Below are 18,685 nucleotides of genomic sequence, written 5' to 3'. Positions count from 1 at the left end.
ATTGATATGGATTCTTCTCGTTAAGGTACAGAGACGTGTTATAATGGTCTCATGAATAATGCATTGCATTGTTTATGTTCGATGTGCTTCATTTACAACAACGGGTATAGTTAGAGGCGGGTTAACTTTGCAGGCAGTGCGACATTAGTTTATTGTCTCGGTGTATTATCTGTAGTGTCTCCCGTGTGTTTTATATATAGTGGTTTATGATATCATAACTCAAATAGATATTGACAGGGATGTTGTATTTTATATATTATCAGACACTTCTGAAACATGAAGCTTTTTATGCGGAATAATTTCCAAGAATAATTATTTTATGACGGATAATTGTGTAATAAACTATATTTTCTTCTACTCGTCAACGAAAGTCATGGTCTCCACTGGTGTCAGTTTGATTTGTACAGACATTAAGCTGTGCTAAAGATTGATGATGCTGCACGTTTGCTATGACCAAGACTTTATTCGACAGTATGACTTGATTGTGTTATAGTGAGCGGTGTACACCCAGCCGACAAGACTAGATCGAGGCGCGCCAAGACGTGACGGTTTAGACATTTTATGGTATTTGAGAATTAGGTTAGTGTTGTAATATACCACTAAGAATGACAGGCAAGTACGAGGCATCGACTTCAATTTATGCTAACTGGAAAAAATTCAACAATAGGTATTTTATTTTTCTGCTAGAATCGATATGACGTGAGGTACGTAGAATATTTTCTAAAACTTAATCCAATATAATTTACGTTTTCGTGATTAATAAGCCCATAGATTAGAGTATAAACACATTAAACTACCAGTATTCTAAGATAAAGACTAATAAACATATGGTTCAGATAATTGAATTATATTTTACAGAAGCGAAGGTTCCTTGGTCATTATCTTGGCAACGATTAAGGATACTAACGTAATGAAAGGTGACATCATCAGGTATATGAAACAAAATATTCGACTATAATTAGCATGTTGGGATAGAAACGTGTTAATACCCTAAACTTCATTTTCCCTTAGAATTAGGCATACTTGGCATTTTCTTGAAAATTCGGTTTGTCTTTTAGATATGCCCACTTTCACCAACACGTTTGGTCCAAAACATTAGGAGAAAAAATGGAAAGTTTGGTTTTTAAATTTACAACGCTGAGCTTCTTTTAAAATCTTTTACAGAATGTTTTTGTTAACTCTGTCTTTTAAAGTTTCTTTGTACAGAACACTTTACAAATACGTTTTTGTTTAAAATTCCTCAAGTTTACGTAATTGTGTTTGACAAGAATGTCATTTTACCGCGGTGTCAAGTGTAAAATGACTCTGTTGTGAACGTAAGACTTTAAACCATTAAAACAAAAATATGAACAATAGAACGTTTTATTATCTAGTCACATATGTATACAGGTCATCATATAAGAACATTTCTACCCACACTGGTACGCTGAAGATTTTAAAAGCAAAAACAAATATCCATACATCAGACCGGATACCAAAATCTATCATACACTATGGTGCAAATAAACCTTTCTTTAGACCTCTCTCGCACTTCTCAAATCTGAAATGAAATTTGGACAAAAATCTACATTGAACACGAGACGACACGGAATTCAGCCATTTATTAAGGAAGAGCGGGGACAGACACGTAATAGCCGCATCCCATCTCAATGGCGGCGCTCGCATATGCCAGACACTATCATTCTCTACAGATATATTTCATCTTATGAAATAATAGAAATTGTCTTTATCTGTCGAATAGAAAGAGTTAGTTGATTGCTACCATATATACCGTCCATAACTATTGTCAAACAACTCGGGACACATCGCAGCAGTGCAGCTAGCAGTACAGTATACTAATGGAAAGTTTTATCTCGACATTTCCATAATTTTTTGTCCAGATTACTACGTTTTTGAAAGTGTTTTTTTTTCATTTGTTTTTAAATATTGCAGGCCGATATATTAATATAACATTTTAATTCCAATTCAAGAATAGATTGAATACATACGCATGGTAAAGGTTTTATCGAATGGTTAATTAGGTCGGATCATTTACAGTTACAATCGTCATCGTCATGGTTACAAAATATGAATAGATTTGTTCTCTATTAACAGATTGAAATCCTGTAAAGATTGAAATTCTGTAATTGCAAAACATACAGTATATGTATTTTCCATGCACGATTACATTAAAACTTATTACACTTGTGGTCCTAAAATAAACATGCCGGAAGTAGGTCTACTTATATACAGACACAGCATCCGGTGCGTATTCTTACGCGACATTACGAAACCGCATCACTCACATACCGTGCACTTAATGACTTAGAAAACGATGTATCTTGATTAAAACACAATGCTACCGACATGTTGTCAGGACTGTCGTGTTGGTGAACGGTAAGCCTTACCGAAAGGGGTCTGCAGAGTTGCGTGAGGAAATAGAAAACCCAATTACAGCTTTCTCAATCAGATCTAGTCTTTATCATCATGATATGTCTGCAGCTATTACACAGAAATTGTTCATGAATTAAGATAGAAAAGCAGTTCTCGAAAAACAGGTAATAAGGATGTTGATGATGTGCTTTATTTCTATTAACATCCAGACTTGAATGGCATTCGCTATTCCGAGAGAAGTATTAAATTTTATCTTTCTAATAATTTGCGGACACATAGGGAGAGGAATAATTACGTTGTCTTCTCAAGTTCTCTATAAGTACACGTTTAGTACATAGGACACACACTACGGTGATGTGTGTCACAGGGCACGATACACATGGAAATGGTATATACTTATCAGGCGACACGCAATAAGTAATGAAGTATTAAACGAAATTCGTCAGTAATTTTAAACTGCAGATACTATACAATGATTGAAACCAAAAATATAAAATGTCACATTGTTATGGGTAACATATTTGATATACATGTATGTAACATACCATTTAAAAAAAAGTTGCACAATAACTGCGTAATGCTTGGAAATATTATCTACATTTAATAAGATATGCCAATTTGGATAAGGGGATATTAAATACATGTATAACATGCAAGAGAATCTAACATAACTTTTCGTTATGGTACTGTGTTGATTTCACAGCTGAAAAATAAGTCACCGTATACGGTAAATGACTTCATGAAGCCATTATTTAGGAAGCTGGCGATTTCATACATCTTTGTACGAATAGGACGAATTGAGCATAGAAGACGCTTAGCATTTGTATTCGTCAAAATAACAATAAAAGAGGATTTTGAATCGCTATTGACTCTCAGTCGAAGTAGGCCCCTTAAATGGTTTAGAACAGTAGAACTGCTATCAATTGAAGTCAAATATCAGTTCTTCTTCATTCCACAGGATGTTGCCTTCCTACATTCACATTACAATTTACAGGTAAGAAAGGTTTTGTAATTAAAACAACTCAATATATGTATATTTATCCTCATTTCTGTGATTCGTTCAAACTCCACACCTTTAGAAAAGATCATTGTGAACACACCATTGTGAACACAGATCATTGTGAACATAGACCATTGTGAACACAGACCATTGTGAACACAGATCATTGTGAACACAGACCATTGATCCTTATTTGATGTTTTCTATGTATGTATTTTTGTTTCACCTCTATAATCAAATGTTACATTAAGACATATATACTATAGTCAGGATTTCCCGTTTTATGTTACGAGAAGAAATGTTTACTTTACGTACAATGACAAATGTTTATTTTATATGGACGTTGCTGATGCCTTTTCACAAATTTGTAATTTAAGTTGTTTAATTGACCAAAACCTGGTTAGAGTCACAATACCGCGAGGAATTTCAATCTTTTTAGCGGTACCTATTTAGCCAACTTCCAACGGTCAATCACGGCGACGGTCATGGTATGCGACACTATCAGACTGCAGATCGGGTAAGTGAGCTTGCTAAGTCAGAATAAAATACGACTTCCTGAAATTAATCTTCCGATGAACTCACCCTTATATTTGGATTTCATGGAATCCCGTTACCTTTGGAACGTCGTTCATACATCAGAACATTAGTCACACTATCCGCCTACATCACATGACGAGGTACGGATTGTTCAGACAATCATGGCCCTGTTAATCCCAGAGTCATGCCACAAAAGATAATTACTAGTTGTACTTCCAGTGACTTACGATACTCCTTTACGTCCATTTGATTACGTCACAGCAATTGAGACTTACTCATTTTTCGACAGTATCGTTATTCTGAAGAAATTCCAATCCTCCATATTACATGTCGAAAATATTTTATAATATGTTTTCTCGGGATTTTTTTTTCAACCTCCACCTCAGTTGTGTGACGGATATGAGTAGATCTTGTGTCGTGTTGACTGTAACCAGTTGCGGATCATCTGGATAGTTTTAAACTAAAGTTTTTAAATATTCGCTATGATTGGCAGAATGATTTTTTTGTGTATACAAAAATGTTTGTTATCCAGATAACCATAAGACAGAACATTGCATGTATTGAGTGAAGGGTATTAGCACTGTTCCGGTGGGAAGCGACATACAGAGTATTGGAAAGCTCCGGGGGATCATTCTGTGTCATAAACCGCCGGAAGTCCGGCGGATCCTTCGTATCGAACGTCGTCACTTCGAACGCTGCGAAGTATCCCGATTTGGTTTCCATCTTAAATTTAATTGTCCCAAAGTTTAACACAAACGCCGCAAATCCGAGCGTTTCGAAATGAAATTCATTCTTCAAAGCTTTGGGATACAGGCCTAGAGTTACGACGCCATACTTTATGATGAGTTTGCCAGTCGTGCCATTGACAGTAACAATCATCCTACCGTACGCCGAATTCTCGTACTCTCCAACGTAATACGTGGCGTTCCGAGGAAGTGCACGGGTTTTGTCGATCAATGGTTTCGATTTTTCCTTGCCGGGTCTAAACCAAGGTTCGGGAAAGGAACATATAGTTGATCCGTTCAACCAGGGAGTTTCATCAAGATATTTATCTGCCAAATAATTGTGTAGATTTGTTCTCAATATGTAGCCGTAATCCTCACCAGTAAGCGATGTATAGATACCAAGGCGCATGGCCGGAAATAGTGTAATAAGTGCTCGGTAACCCCAGGTCGATCCGGAATGTGTCAGGACTTCATATCCTTAAAACGAAACAAAGCAGACTATCAAAACACACTTAAGATTAAATTCGATGGAAATACGTAAAGGAAGATTGTAGTTTTTATTTATTCGCATTATATCGCGATCATACGGTGATGATTCATGTATTAACATAAAGTAATAGACATATGAAAAATTAAACACGCCAATCTAGAATTGTTATTGACAAATTCAGTAATGAAGTGAGTTCAGAATAAGTTTTTTTATTTCATTGTAGCAAAAAAGCTAATTTCGATTTGAATTGTCTATTTTACAATCAAATTGGTTTAGAATTTAATTTTATTAGTAATGTTTTAGAAGATGTAAATGCAGGGTTAATGGGGCGACTTAATTGTATTATATGCTCAATATTATGGTTTTTATATCAAAATATTTTAATATTTTGCAGCAAAGCTTTTTTCGGAAATTATGTAAACATGTGAAAAGTGATTACTTCAGTACATGCATATACATTTATATGTATACAATATACATATAAAAGTAGCAAATATGACAATAAAACAAACATTTTAAAAGAATCGAAATAATAAGGTACATTGAGAATCATTTAACAAGGAAGACATTGTAGCCTCTTTCACGTCGAATGCAACCGACATAAAAACTAAACACCCGGTTAAGTCCGGTTTTTCATTTTCATTGAGAATCGACATCATAATAATAGATCCAGAGTCAGTCTTTACTTGTACCATGTATTATATATATATTACCAAGAAATGGAATGTTTACAAAACCAGGTGCTTTAAATAAAGATTTATCCATGATATTGCATTCCATTTTAATTGTCTCTATTTTCTTCACTGATAATGAATTTTCATTTCAAACAGAAATTAGTCCTTGACTAGTCGATATTCTCCCAATCTGAGTGTTTTGGACGTTATTTGCATATTATTGTCTATTAGCACGAAATTTCGCCTTTTTCTTCGTTCAGAAAAATAAATACCGACGGTGGTATTGAAATAGCGCATTCATTTGACTGACTCGTAATGGCCCATTTATGAAGGCCTAGAAGGATACCAGTATTGGAAACAAGGATAATTTAGCGTCGACCCTGAGTAAACTCGGTTAAAATGAGATAATATGTTTAATTTCATATCTGGTTGTTAATGCATTACAAGGCGTTTATGCCGATCAAAGCCTTTCACATTTCCTGCATAATGTACCGGAAAATTGTGAAGACAACCCCTGCAAATGGCAGGAATCTGATTTACATCAATGTGTTTCCACTCGCGGGGATGCATAGAGCACGTCTTTATATCGTAATGCATTCCGCACACGTGAGTAAAACTACAAACGTATCAAATTTTTAAAGGGAATTGTAGTTTCACTTGAAATCAATTGAGGAGTCTATTTTGTCATCGAGTTTTACAGAAAAGAGCTCTGCTGTTAATTTATTTGATTTCCTCCGTGGTTGTGGAAGAAAGGATTTCTTTGGTGCTCATAATGACTTAACTTGAACAGCTATGAAACAAATCAATATTCCGAAATAATTCACTTACCAATATTCTATATCTTCTGAATGAGTATTGCGTTTTCGAAATGGATTCCTTATAAAACTAATCGAAATCAAACAATGTTTTATTTGGTCACTGACCTCTATAATAGCCATTTTTCCACCCGAGTGCGTAGTTGGTCTGACTATGAGTGTGTGGAACGACGGGTTTAGTGAAATATTTAGAAATGGACGACTTGGCAATGGTGTTGTGGGCTTTATGTGTATGTGCCAGCGCTCTCTCTTCTACAACCTTTACTGAGAAGGAGTTACGCCCCTTGTCGAGGTGGAACATCATCCATTTCGCCATGTCATTCGCTGAGCTCATTACACATCCCGATCCACACAAGTTGCCCCACACTCTAAAGGAAAAGAGCAAAATGTCAGTTTATATGTCATATTTAAACTTAACGCGTGTTTATATTTACCAGACAATTGTAAAATGTCTTCTGGTGCTGATTTGAGTGATTTCATTATAATGTTCTATCTCTAATAATCTTCTTTAAATCCATTTCGTTATGTCATTCAATCTATTCACCTAGTTTGTGTGATTCAAGTTAATTTAACATGTTGACAGCCATGAACAACAAAACTGCAATTTGTGTATCAGTAATATTTGAATTCCAGAAGGATGATATCAAAAATGAAAAACAATGGCTAGAATATTGCAGGGTCAATGAATAACCTTTATCAGAGTGGAGATCCCCGAAGAAGTTAGCGGTAAATGGTAAACTACAATATCGGTACAGTCAAACATTTTCACAACGAACTGCCAAGGACCTTGGAATTTCGCGTTATTCAAGAAGTTCGGGAATCGTCATACCAATAGCCCGAATGCAAATTAACATTTTAATTAGGTCATCTGAGACGAAGTCTCATGTGACCTATTCTAATCGCCTTTTGTAAGTTGTCGTCCGTCGTGCGACGATAAACAATTCACATTTTCGACTTCTCCATAATTGCAGAATCAATTTTAATAAAATTTCGCACAAACCTTCTGAGGAATAAGGCCAACCAACAATGTGAATTATATGGCCTCAACCCCAGGGGACTATGGTATGGGCCAAAAGGGGTAAATTTCACTAAAATTTCAAAAATCCACTCCACTCACAGATGTGGTCGAATTAAATACTCTTCATATATGGAAAGGTCTTAAGGTCCTTTACAAAAAATGTGAATTATATGACCCTGGGGTCTCAAGTATCCCTCTGTGGAGGGGGTCAGGTTTATAATACTTTATACAGGAAAAACACCTTTATGAGCATTATTTGCTCAATTTTCATAGGAAATGAGTCAAACTAGAATTATTAGCCTAAAATAGCATTTTACATCATATACATATTGGTCCTGGCCGACCGCTAGGGGCAAAGAGGCGGTGCCAAAAGGGGTCAAAATGGCTAAAATTTCAAAACATCATCTGAATTTACAGATTTGATGGAGCCAAATACTCTTTAGAGATTAAAAAGTCAAATTTATAAAATCACAGGCTAACTTCAAGGGCCTGATAAGCCAATATATAGTGTTTATATGTTTTATTCTGTATCTGAACTCAGGTGACCTTTAAGGTCCATGGGCCTCTTGTTTCGTCATATATTAGTACATTTGTTCAATCAAAATATATTTTTTATATTTTTGTCGAAAATGCTGTAATTTGGTTTTACCGGAAATTTGATTACTAGTAGGTATATTATAACTTGAATGATAATTCGCTGTACGAGATTTTAGATAAGGCCTGAACGAACGCAGGGGTGATTTTGTTTTATACAATGTTGCAGTCTGATAATTTTTTTCATAAAAATCGCCAAGAGAGCGTTCGTTATAGTTGAGTTTAACTTCAGCTATTCAGAAATTTTGTTCACTGAATTATAAGAAATAAAAAAATATAATCATTTCTACGTGCCTTGATAGTTTAAATGGCACTGGGTGGATTTCTCCGTAGAAATCGATGTAACCTGTGGCCAGGTCTATCTTCTTTTCGTCAGCTACTGTTGCAAATGTTGTCGCTGACATCCCGATAGGATTCAATAATTCTTCCCTGACCAGGTCCTCCCAGCTCTTCCTGCCAATCCTCTCCGCGATATCCGTGATCACACCGTACATCAGATTACTGTAGTAGAAACTCTCCCGGAACCGGCCCCGACTCCGGAGGAACCGGAAACGTCTGTGTAAGAAACATACATGATGTTAAAGATCTACTCTAACGAATTATCTAACACGTTGGTTATTTTAAAAATTTTCCTACAATTTCATTCAAATTGTATTAATTGTCCGTCTCAAAAGTGTCGGCTAGGTTTAAGGACAGTACCAAGGACACGTCGATATAAGAACAAAGTCACGAAGCTATGAATATGATAATACAAGACACACTACTTCAGGTTCCCCCTAATAGCTGCTAAATTACAACATAACTACTGACGAACACCGCCTCATATTTTGGCTTCGAACGCTCGACCCCTGTGAGACACGCCATTGTCTATAACAGTATAACAATTTCCATAAAGAGAGTGGGACGACTGGTTTGTCCGTTGTTAGTATATTGTGAGCGGGTCGATGCGCTGCTCGGTGGTTTTGGCTTCAAGCTTCAGTAAGATAGTACTATAGTACTATCAAATGAGCAAAAATTGTGTGGTATGAATATATCGCAGCCTCCAAAAACAAAAATTCACAGACACAACAAACTGCATATTGGGGAGATCAACTGCTTATTTGACATTGAGCATCCAATCAATAAATCAGGTATGTATAAAGTAGTATGATATATATCATAGTAATAATACGTATTTTTTGCATAAAAATAAATAGCAAAGTTAGCATCTTTCAAGCTCTCCTGCTTTAAACATTTTGCTTGTTATATAAAATGAATTTCACAAAACAAGAAAGACTTTCGAGCACTGCGTTTTTTATGTTGTCAGAATAAAGTAGGTCACAGTCTGGTGACCTCAAGGTGACCTTGAGGTAATTAACTATAGACAACATGGCAGACAAACTAACCCCGACAGTAATTGGGTATAATTTACCCAAGATGTATAGAATAATGTATTTCAAATCAAACAATGAAATATGACTACCAACCGAAGGGAATCTTAAAAATACATTTATATGAATTAGATGAGATTGAATTTATAAATAACTTTATGCACGCCAAACTAGAGGATGATATTAAGCAAGGTATGTAATTAAGATGTGAAACTCATCGATCAGACATGCCTGTCCCGCATTTAACAACGGGTCAACTTTACTACCAGGGGGCGCTACTATCGATTAGGAAGGAGTTTAACAACGTTTAAAAATAAATCATTGCAACACAGCCCATTTCTATATTGATGTTGCATATTTATAGGAGAAATTGCAGTCGACCTCAAGGTTGGATTTCATGACCAACACTGTTAAAGCCACAGCAGAAAGAGGCACAGATAATCAAGGGATAATTACTGTGGCGGAGGAAATTGCGGGTTGCGTGTTGTTTTTCTATCGATGGCTTTATAAACGAAACTGAATATTGCGTCAGATGACTGGGCATGTGTTGAAGGGACAAACTTTAAGTGCATCACAGCTATGGTGACATAGGCTATCTGTAACATTATATGCCATCTAACACCTGGTGATGTATTAAAACGACACATATATATCCACATACTGAACAATAAATCTGAAATACTGACTCTAACCTTGGATTTCATGCTACGGATTCAGCCTTGATTCAGTATCAAAAGAACAATTATCGAGACATTTCATTTGTTGTATGATTATCTAATTTATCACAAAATAAAAAAAGACTGAAATATATATACGTTAATTATCCTCCTATCCTCGCGAACAAGATCAGATGGCATGACATTATCATGCATTCCTGCTTAAATAAATCATTATACATGTATATCATAACTCTTTTATCTTCAATCTGCGTTTACCTGCCATTGTGTACTAAACCCTCGTGTCGTCTGAGGCTGTATTACAAGTCTATATATGCAATACGACCACGTACAATTGTTGCAGTAAAATTTGAACGTAATTTCTAGATCATTGGCTTGTATTTATGTCAAATATATAGTGCAATTTTCACGAAGGGAGCCAAAGTTTTCAGGGAATTTTAAGAGTTTTTAAGATGGCGGAATAGCTTTAAGGCAAAATTGTAATAACTTCGAAGTATGACCTCGGGATCACAAAATGTTATAAAACCCACAGGAAGTCTCGGGTATTAATATGTTTTGCGACCCTCGGATGGAATGTAACCTTTTCTTCATATCTACATATGAAAGAGTCTTATATATCATATACCTGTATATATTTCCTCTTGTCAGGGAGTCATCGAACCTCATGTAGTTGTTACTACGGATACCGATGTTGTGAGCCAGAAGGTCCCGGATAGTGACGTAGCGGGATCGAAGATCGTCACTGAAAATGTTGTCATCGTTATATATTCTACTTATCTCTGTATCCAAAGTGATCCTGAAAGAAAGATGTCGACAATACAAGACAATACAAATACCAGATATATGACATTCAGTTCAAAGTAAGATTTTGATAGCCTGTTTAATCCAGGTTGATCTTGATTATATTGGTGGTTGTGGTCGTTTGGACACATGACCCACACCTCATACACGCAACGCACCGCGTACATGGGAGGGCGCACTTACATGACACTGGCTGTTAATAGGACGTTAATTCAATCAAACAAACAAACAAAAATACTTATTCTGCTTAGTGCTACCGAGGAGTTTTATGACATTCGACCGACTCTAAGTACCTTTCTTTCGACACTTTCTCTGAACCGTTGCATACAAATAAGTATCAGAAAATCGGACCTGATTGAGACACACCATCGGTTCGTCTCACACAAAGGGTAATGTATGAAGCATTTAGAGGTTACAAGAAATGACGACAGGACTATTTGTCTTGAGATCCTGTTTACACTCTCAGGCTTGATAAAAGTAATGCAACACGTCGTGTACAAAACACTAATGTAGAACATAGTGCCTTGCTCTAAAACAGTCGGTTTTCCTCCTCCAGAACCTTTAAGGATTAGGGTATGCATATTTCAGCACACTTGATATTGTATGGACATTTGTCTGCATTTTTACTTTAGAGTGACTAAATTGACGAATACAATTTAAGACTTGAACTGAAAGAATATAAAGAGAACTTATTTGGTGTCGTTATTCATTACATGTCTTTTATTACTTTGATATACTATATATAACAACTAAATACAGTATATGAACTCATAATCTTATAAGTAAGCAACTGGTAAAACACACATTTCGAACCACATAAGCATTTTTTTTATTGATGGCATGTTCTGAAGGTTAATGATAGCCCTGCCAAGTGTAGGCAGCTTTTAAGTAGATATTACAAAAACAAAGTCAGTTAAAAATGATGTCACTTGTAAATAGAAATCTGTTTAACCCTGCTGTATGAGGAACATATATCTCTAACTTCTAGGTAGAATTTGATAGAAGAGTGCCATAAATCTATCTACCCCATATTTTCCACGAACGGAACTACCGTCTTCGGCAATTCCACTTAAAAAATAACTCATTGTTATAGACTTCTACGCTGAAGATGTATCTGTTTTGAACCCTGCGAGTAATGCCAGCACGACCCCACTTAAAAACAAAGTGTCCTTGGGAATATAATTAACAAAATGGTAGTGGTTTCCAAGTCTGATCTGAATAACTAGATATATTAAATGCACGTTACATAATGTACAAGCTGTCCGCACTAAAGCAAGATTTTTTTTCATCTTGTCCTGTTTTAGCCGTGCCCTGGAAATGTTAAGGAACGGTTCACAACTTTTAAATTGACATATCCCAAATGGATAATAATACTTATGGATAAATATACTTGTATTTTCTTTTAAGACAGATTCTATAAAACGTCAAAGATCGTGATTTCTTCATTCGCGTCATGATACGATCGTTTTGAAACTGGATGTTAGTGCAAAGATTAAAAAACCAAATTTTATAAAAAAAAAAAAAATATGTCTGTTTCTGTATTCGATGTACCCATTAGGGTTTGTAAATGACCGATTTTATTGTTGTTTTATATGCTTTGTTTTTCCATCCATTAGTTTTCGTTTTTCGTAGCTGCATTGTTTTGTCACATAAACTTCTGTAATGCTTCGGTAATCTTTTAACTGTGTAAAGCGGCAGCACCGAAGACCAATGTTTGATTTCTACCAACTTGGTTTGTTTGCAAATACACGTGTTTTATCGATAATGCCCAGCAGCTGTATCTTTCTCGAATCTGGCGGGAACACGCGATGAATGTACTCTTAAGCTACAGAGGAATGACTACCACACCGATCTCCAGGGCGGAAACCAATACTAGGTATCTGTTTCGCAAGTAATTGATGAGAAGAAGGGTTTAACACTCATCTTGTAAGGCTTGATACAGGGCAATGAATCTGCCGAAACAAACACTTGTCCAAAGTCGTACTCATAATTTTATTTTATTCGTGAAGCAAAAGAAAAAACGAGTTAGTTTAAAAAAATGACGATAAGACTATTTTCATGTTCGTGACATGGTAGAATCGGGCATCTTCGCTATATCTAGGTTAATAGACTTTATATGCGAACGGAATGAAACATCTAGAGAAGAATTTGGTTTAGTAAATGGCGGAATAATACAATGTTAACACGTTCCGTTAATGATCGTGCATTTGAATTCCAATGTCAACGCGTTCTGTTAATGATCGTGCATTTGGATTCCAATGTTAACGCGTTCCGTTAGTGATCGTGCATTTGGATTCCAATGTTAACGCGTTCCGTTAATGATCGTGCATTTGGATTCCAATGTTAACGCATTCCGTTAATGATCGTGCATTTTGGATACGTTAACCACTGTTTCTGTTATGAAACTTCGTCAATTACATTTTCTTTATAACTCTTATGCACACAGGTAATAGTCCGTAGCTTGAAACGGCTTTGGGCGTCGCTGTCGAAATATAATTACCAATAAAGAATAAATGAAAACATAAAGCTATGCGAGGCAATGACAAGTATAATTTTTACATAAAGACTAGTTTAGTACAAGTTAAAGTTCTGAAAGTATAAAGTCATTAAAATAAAACAGTTTTACTAGCTGCGATGTAAAACCGTGAGAACATACAATCTTTCTAGTATTCGTTTGAAGAATATCTACTTTCCTGATCTCGAGAGAAAGTGCCTGTACTAAAACGATGAGATGTTATAATAAGGGTACCAGGCAGAGTAGCAGGACTGATAATTAACCACTTATTATTAACATTACCTGTCCATGTTTCTAATTCGATCACTGGAAATGTTGAACTGATTGCATTGAAATACACGAATAGAATCACAGAACAGTAGATGACAACTAAATGTACAAATATCAATCCAAGTACATCACAACCAGTAAACAATCACTGATTTTATTGTATTTAAACAAAAGTTTTTTGTAGTAAATGATATATCCTTATACCATATCGCAGTAAATTTCCCTTTATAAAAGCACATCATAGTAATTAAATTTTATGAAATAAACAAGGTATTTACATGGATTGTGAACTTATCTTCGGCTTGTCCAAGTATTAAAGTAAATAAATGGTTCTATATACAATCATATTATTTAAGATTATACAGTGAACAAGGAAATGAAGTGTAGCAAAATTTTACTGATTTTGATATTCATATAAATATAATTAACTTTCTCTCCTGTTCATAAACAAGCTATGAATCAGCGAACTAGAAATGGTCTGAATTCTCTATATCTTAATCTAGGTGTCCCTAAATGACTGATACTATCCTATATGCAGAATCAGATTTAATAGCGATGAGCTTTTATATGTCTGGTCTGCAGAACATTTATCACAACTAATGATGATATATAACATTCCCATGTGTTGATGATTCAATACTGTCAATGGTTTAGTTCCAACACCTAGAACAATACGATCTTCTGCATGGTGATGTGTTAAAATTAGAGCATGTTTTGTTTGATCGAAATTATTTTATCCCAAAAGATGTAAATCTATCAATTATCTTTTATCATAAACCCTTATTTAGTAACTGATTGCAGAAAGGAATAGATATCTGCAGAAATGTTGATACCTGGATGTTTGTTGGTTGGTTAAACATTATATTATCAGAAGGAAAACAGAAATTTAAAATATAATACCAGGACACACAAGTATGACAATTTCTTGATTTAACCAATATAATGTTTCAAAATATTCAGTTAATCTCGATATCTCTCTAAGTATACTAAACTCTAGTCAGCTCTGTTCTACTCGGGTCTTTCCAAAATCTCTTGTTTTTTAAGTTATCTTCTGTTAGAAACTTAAACGACAACCATAGTGACCAAAACTAGCAAAACTACTTTCGCTACTTTCGCTACTGATTTTGATGGTTCGAGCGGCTGATCGGCACTGTTTAATGTGGAACAATGTAGATAACATGGACTTAAAAATCCACAACTAAGTATATTGTGACGTCTACAAACACTTTTCTTTTGTCATTAATATCGTGGTGTTTAAATGATTTTTTTATTAATTAACGTCCTATTAACAGCCAAGGTCATGTAAGGACGGTCTCCCATGTATGCGGAGTGTAACGTGTATGAAGTGCGAGTTGCGTGTTTTGGGAAACTGAATGAAATAAAGTATATGGCAAAATCTTTAATGGTGATGGTGAAACTTTTGTTTAACTAACACAGTTTGTTTCGTTTTAGTGGAGGCTCTTTCTGAATGAGCAATATGATATGTCATTCCTTTGTCATTACACCTACACTGGTTCCATGCCAAACAATACATTTCCAAAACAAAGGGAGATCACTGCTTCTTCGAAACCACACACACCATGCATCCTATCGCGTTTAGGAAAGGGGTGCTATATTTGGACTTAAATTGTGTTCATATACCGACTAACCTAATAAGAGAAGATAGTCAATTATTTAGTACAAAAATAGCTCCTTAAGCATTTGAAGATATCAAATAATATAAAAGCGGGATTGTAATATTGTATAGTGATATAGGGGCGGATTTCTTTGCTTTATGCACACTATATAGATTGCTTTTTTGTCCTCGAAGAATATATAATCACTCATGTGTTGAATCCGTGTCGGATGATTGCGAAACTGTGGTTTAAAAATGCAGTTTAGTTAATAAAATGACATTTTGATAAAAAAAATGTTTTTAACTTTGATATATACAGGGAATCTATACAAAGGCTATAAAAAGATTAAAAACATATGGCATCGTTTATTCATTAGGAATTTGAAAGGTTTCACAAAGCAATCCGATATTTCTTTCTAATTGATTTATTATGCAAATTCTACTTCGATCCAGACAAGAGTTGTGTTTTAACATTAAAGTTCAGGTCTTGAGGGAATATCTGTCTTATTAAACATGGACGAATTCCAACGGCTGTCAAACGAAAATGAACTCCGAACCCAATAAATCCGCACCGGAAGGGAATTCGTCTTACCTTTGAAATATACATTGCCTAACGTATGCAGCTGAAAAACCTATGCACCATTGTTTTTTTTTTGTTTTTTTTTGTATTTTTTACATTTCTTTTGCATATCACCGACTTCTTTTTTTGGACGAAATGAAAATTGCATGAGGTCAAATCGAAGTATTTCACTATCATATTTTTACCCCCTTATCTCTAAATAACGATGGCCGCAGTATACTATAGTATAGGATTAAGAAAATAATTTATAAATAAATAAATTACAGTACATCATTTTTGAGATGCAATCAAGCATAATCTCCGAAGTGCAATGGGAATATGGCATACAGGGATTATTGTCTAACATTTACATTTCCGTTTTCTCTTTGCAATATAACTTTACCAACTGCGAAATCGTTAACACTTGCGTAAACGCAATAGTTGCCGCGCAAGAATACACACACCGGACCACTGACTTCCGCTAGAAGTGTGAATGCGCATTCGCTTAGACCTATTGCAACTGTATGACAAATCTTTAATATATTGCATGTATTAATGTAATCTAAATATCAATTATATATCGGCAAATCAAATATTCAACAAATATTGTATAAATGGGACGATAAATATAAAGATAATGTGGAACTATATTTTGTGTACTCTCGGAATTTGATAACATTTCCCGCCAAATTGAGCCAGCTGTTCCGAGATTCCATCAATTGACCTGCTGTTTCAACAATTGTATAACATTGAAAAAATTATTTCATTTGAACACTTAATTTAAATGAAATGGTCGGTCGAAATGTAAATATAAGGAATGATTGTTATTGTTTGTGGTTTACTGGTGTGTATGCTGCATTTTTTGTATAGATATTTCAACATGATGCGCTAACGCGCGTCATTTAAAATATTTATACAAAAAAATGCAGTTTATACACCAGTAAACAACAAACAATAAAATTCATTCCTTAAGTTGCGTCACGTCGAAGTTCTAAAAGAGTTCATGTGCCGAAAAAACACCTAACTATTAAATACTCCTATTCTGGTACAGTTCCAGATTCCAGAGCCTTAGCATTGCTATTTTGGCTTCCTGACCAATGAACGTTTTGTCCATTGGCACAAAATACGAACCTTGTGATCAGTTTATGTGAGTAATATATATATGTACTAAGTAAAAGAATCTGTTTCAAATCCCCCATGCTAGCCAGTCTTTGTTTTACATAAGCTGGAAGACGTATTGCGAACGAGAAAAACGACCGTTGTCATTTCAAGTTGTACACAACATATTCACATACTAATCGGTTTGTACATTGACTGTAGCACCGTTAATTAGTGACATATATACAAGAGTGTGAGAATATAGTCAATTTACTCATGAACTCGTTGACGCCTTTTTGTGCCTAAGGATATCGAGAAGTACATAATTAGAGACTGCTAGTTCGTCCTCCATGATACTCACTATCCTCGTTAGTTACGATAACCTGGAGCAGAAAAGTGGTATTCAAAAGGCCAATGGTGAGTGAAGTGCCAAGCATCATCCGAAGTAACCGAAAGCGAGAATTTAATGTGACATGTTCACCTTAATTACAGGTAAATAATGATACAGGTGTAATATAATCACAGTATGACTAGGTAATTGTTTAGGATGACAGCCCGGACATGCGTGTCAACACGACAGGGTGTCAGTATAGTGAGGATCAATTGTCGGTGAACCAGGTCAGGGCTACTCACTTCAAAAGGTCAAAGTTGTTGTTTACAAAACAAGCAGTGAATTACGACCCCTCTTAATTGAACTCTGATATGTATTAATATTAAATTCTGGTTATTTTGAAATGAAATTTAATAATTATCCACAAGTAATTATTGTATTTTCTCTTAGTTAAGTTATACTGAAAACTGGGTGATTTGAAGTTTATCTCGATTCCCCGAAGACTTCAATATAACTGGGTTATATATAGAAACATTTGTATTTGAGACTGAAGTCTGTTCCATGATCTTTTAGGTAGATTGTTTTTATATCTAACATTAGATAATCACATTCGCTAGTAACGAGAATGGCTTGACCTCAACGTTTGCAATATGGCCTCTGATTGGCATTAAAGGATTTTCCCTGGGTAGGTCTCGTTGAAGTCTTGTTTCAACATTAATCAAAGAGTTTTTGTGATTTTCAAAAACTTATTGTCTCAATGTAGCAAGTTGGAAAATATGTAAAAAAAATAAAACTTATATTACTTGTAGATTTTTTATACACAAATTTTCAGAAATAACCAAATTGGCGGCCATTTTGAATAGGTTATCTTACAATTTGCAGAGAAGTGAAATTTCACACTTTTTTTACTTGAATATTTTTACTTAACTCCCCACGCTACAACAATTTTAGCTATAACAAGTCAATTTTGCTGTAAATCCTTTTAGATTCATAGAGATAAAAATGATGAGCATTTGAGTTTGGAATCATGACCTATTGGTTTTAAAATTTTACATTTTAGTCAAGATATAGTGATTGGAATGTTTTGCAAAAACTGCTGAAAAATAATTAATTTTGTATCGGACAAAAACTCAAGCGCACTGACCCCCTAATTTTATGTTAGTTTAAGAAACAGCAACATTTTAGAAAAAGTTAGTCATCAGAACTTTTCCTGTAAAGCGTTG

The 18,685-nt window shown here is 35.0% G+C and overlaps 1 protein-coding gene across 1 annotated transcript in view; it reads right to left on the bottom strand.

The window, feature by feature from the left end:
• Positions 1-1,348: 1,348 nt before the first annotated feature.
• The window catches only part of LOC138332992 (uncharacterized), a 40,293-nt gene continuing 22,956 nt past the window's right edge, over positions 1,349-18,685 (bottom strand). The window contains exons 2-5 of the mRNA XM_069281081.1: positions 10,899-11,069; positions 8,521-8,781; positions 6,723-6,982; positions 1,349-5,112 (exon numbers count right to left, since the gene is read on the bottom strand). Coding sequence (XP_069137182.1) covers positions 4,391-5,112; positions 6,723-6,982; positions 8,521-8,781; positions 10,899-11,069 — 1,414 coding nt within the window. The 3' untranslated portion in view covers positions 1,349-4,390. The remainder of the gene's footprint in view (positions 5,113-6,722; positions 6,983-8,520; positions 8,782-10,898; positions 11,070-18,685) is intronic.

The sequence above is a fragment of the Argopecten irradians genome, chromosome 10, assembly GCF_041381155.1.
Source record: "Argopecten irradians isolate NY chromosome 10, Ai_NY, whole genome shotgun sequence".
Classification (NCBI taxonomy): Eukaryota; Metazoa; Mollusca; class Bivalvia; order Pectinida; family Pectinidae; genus Argopecten; species Argopecten irradians.
Note: the sequence above shows the minus strand (reverse complement) of the source record. Positions and strands in the feature narration are given on the sequence as shown.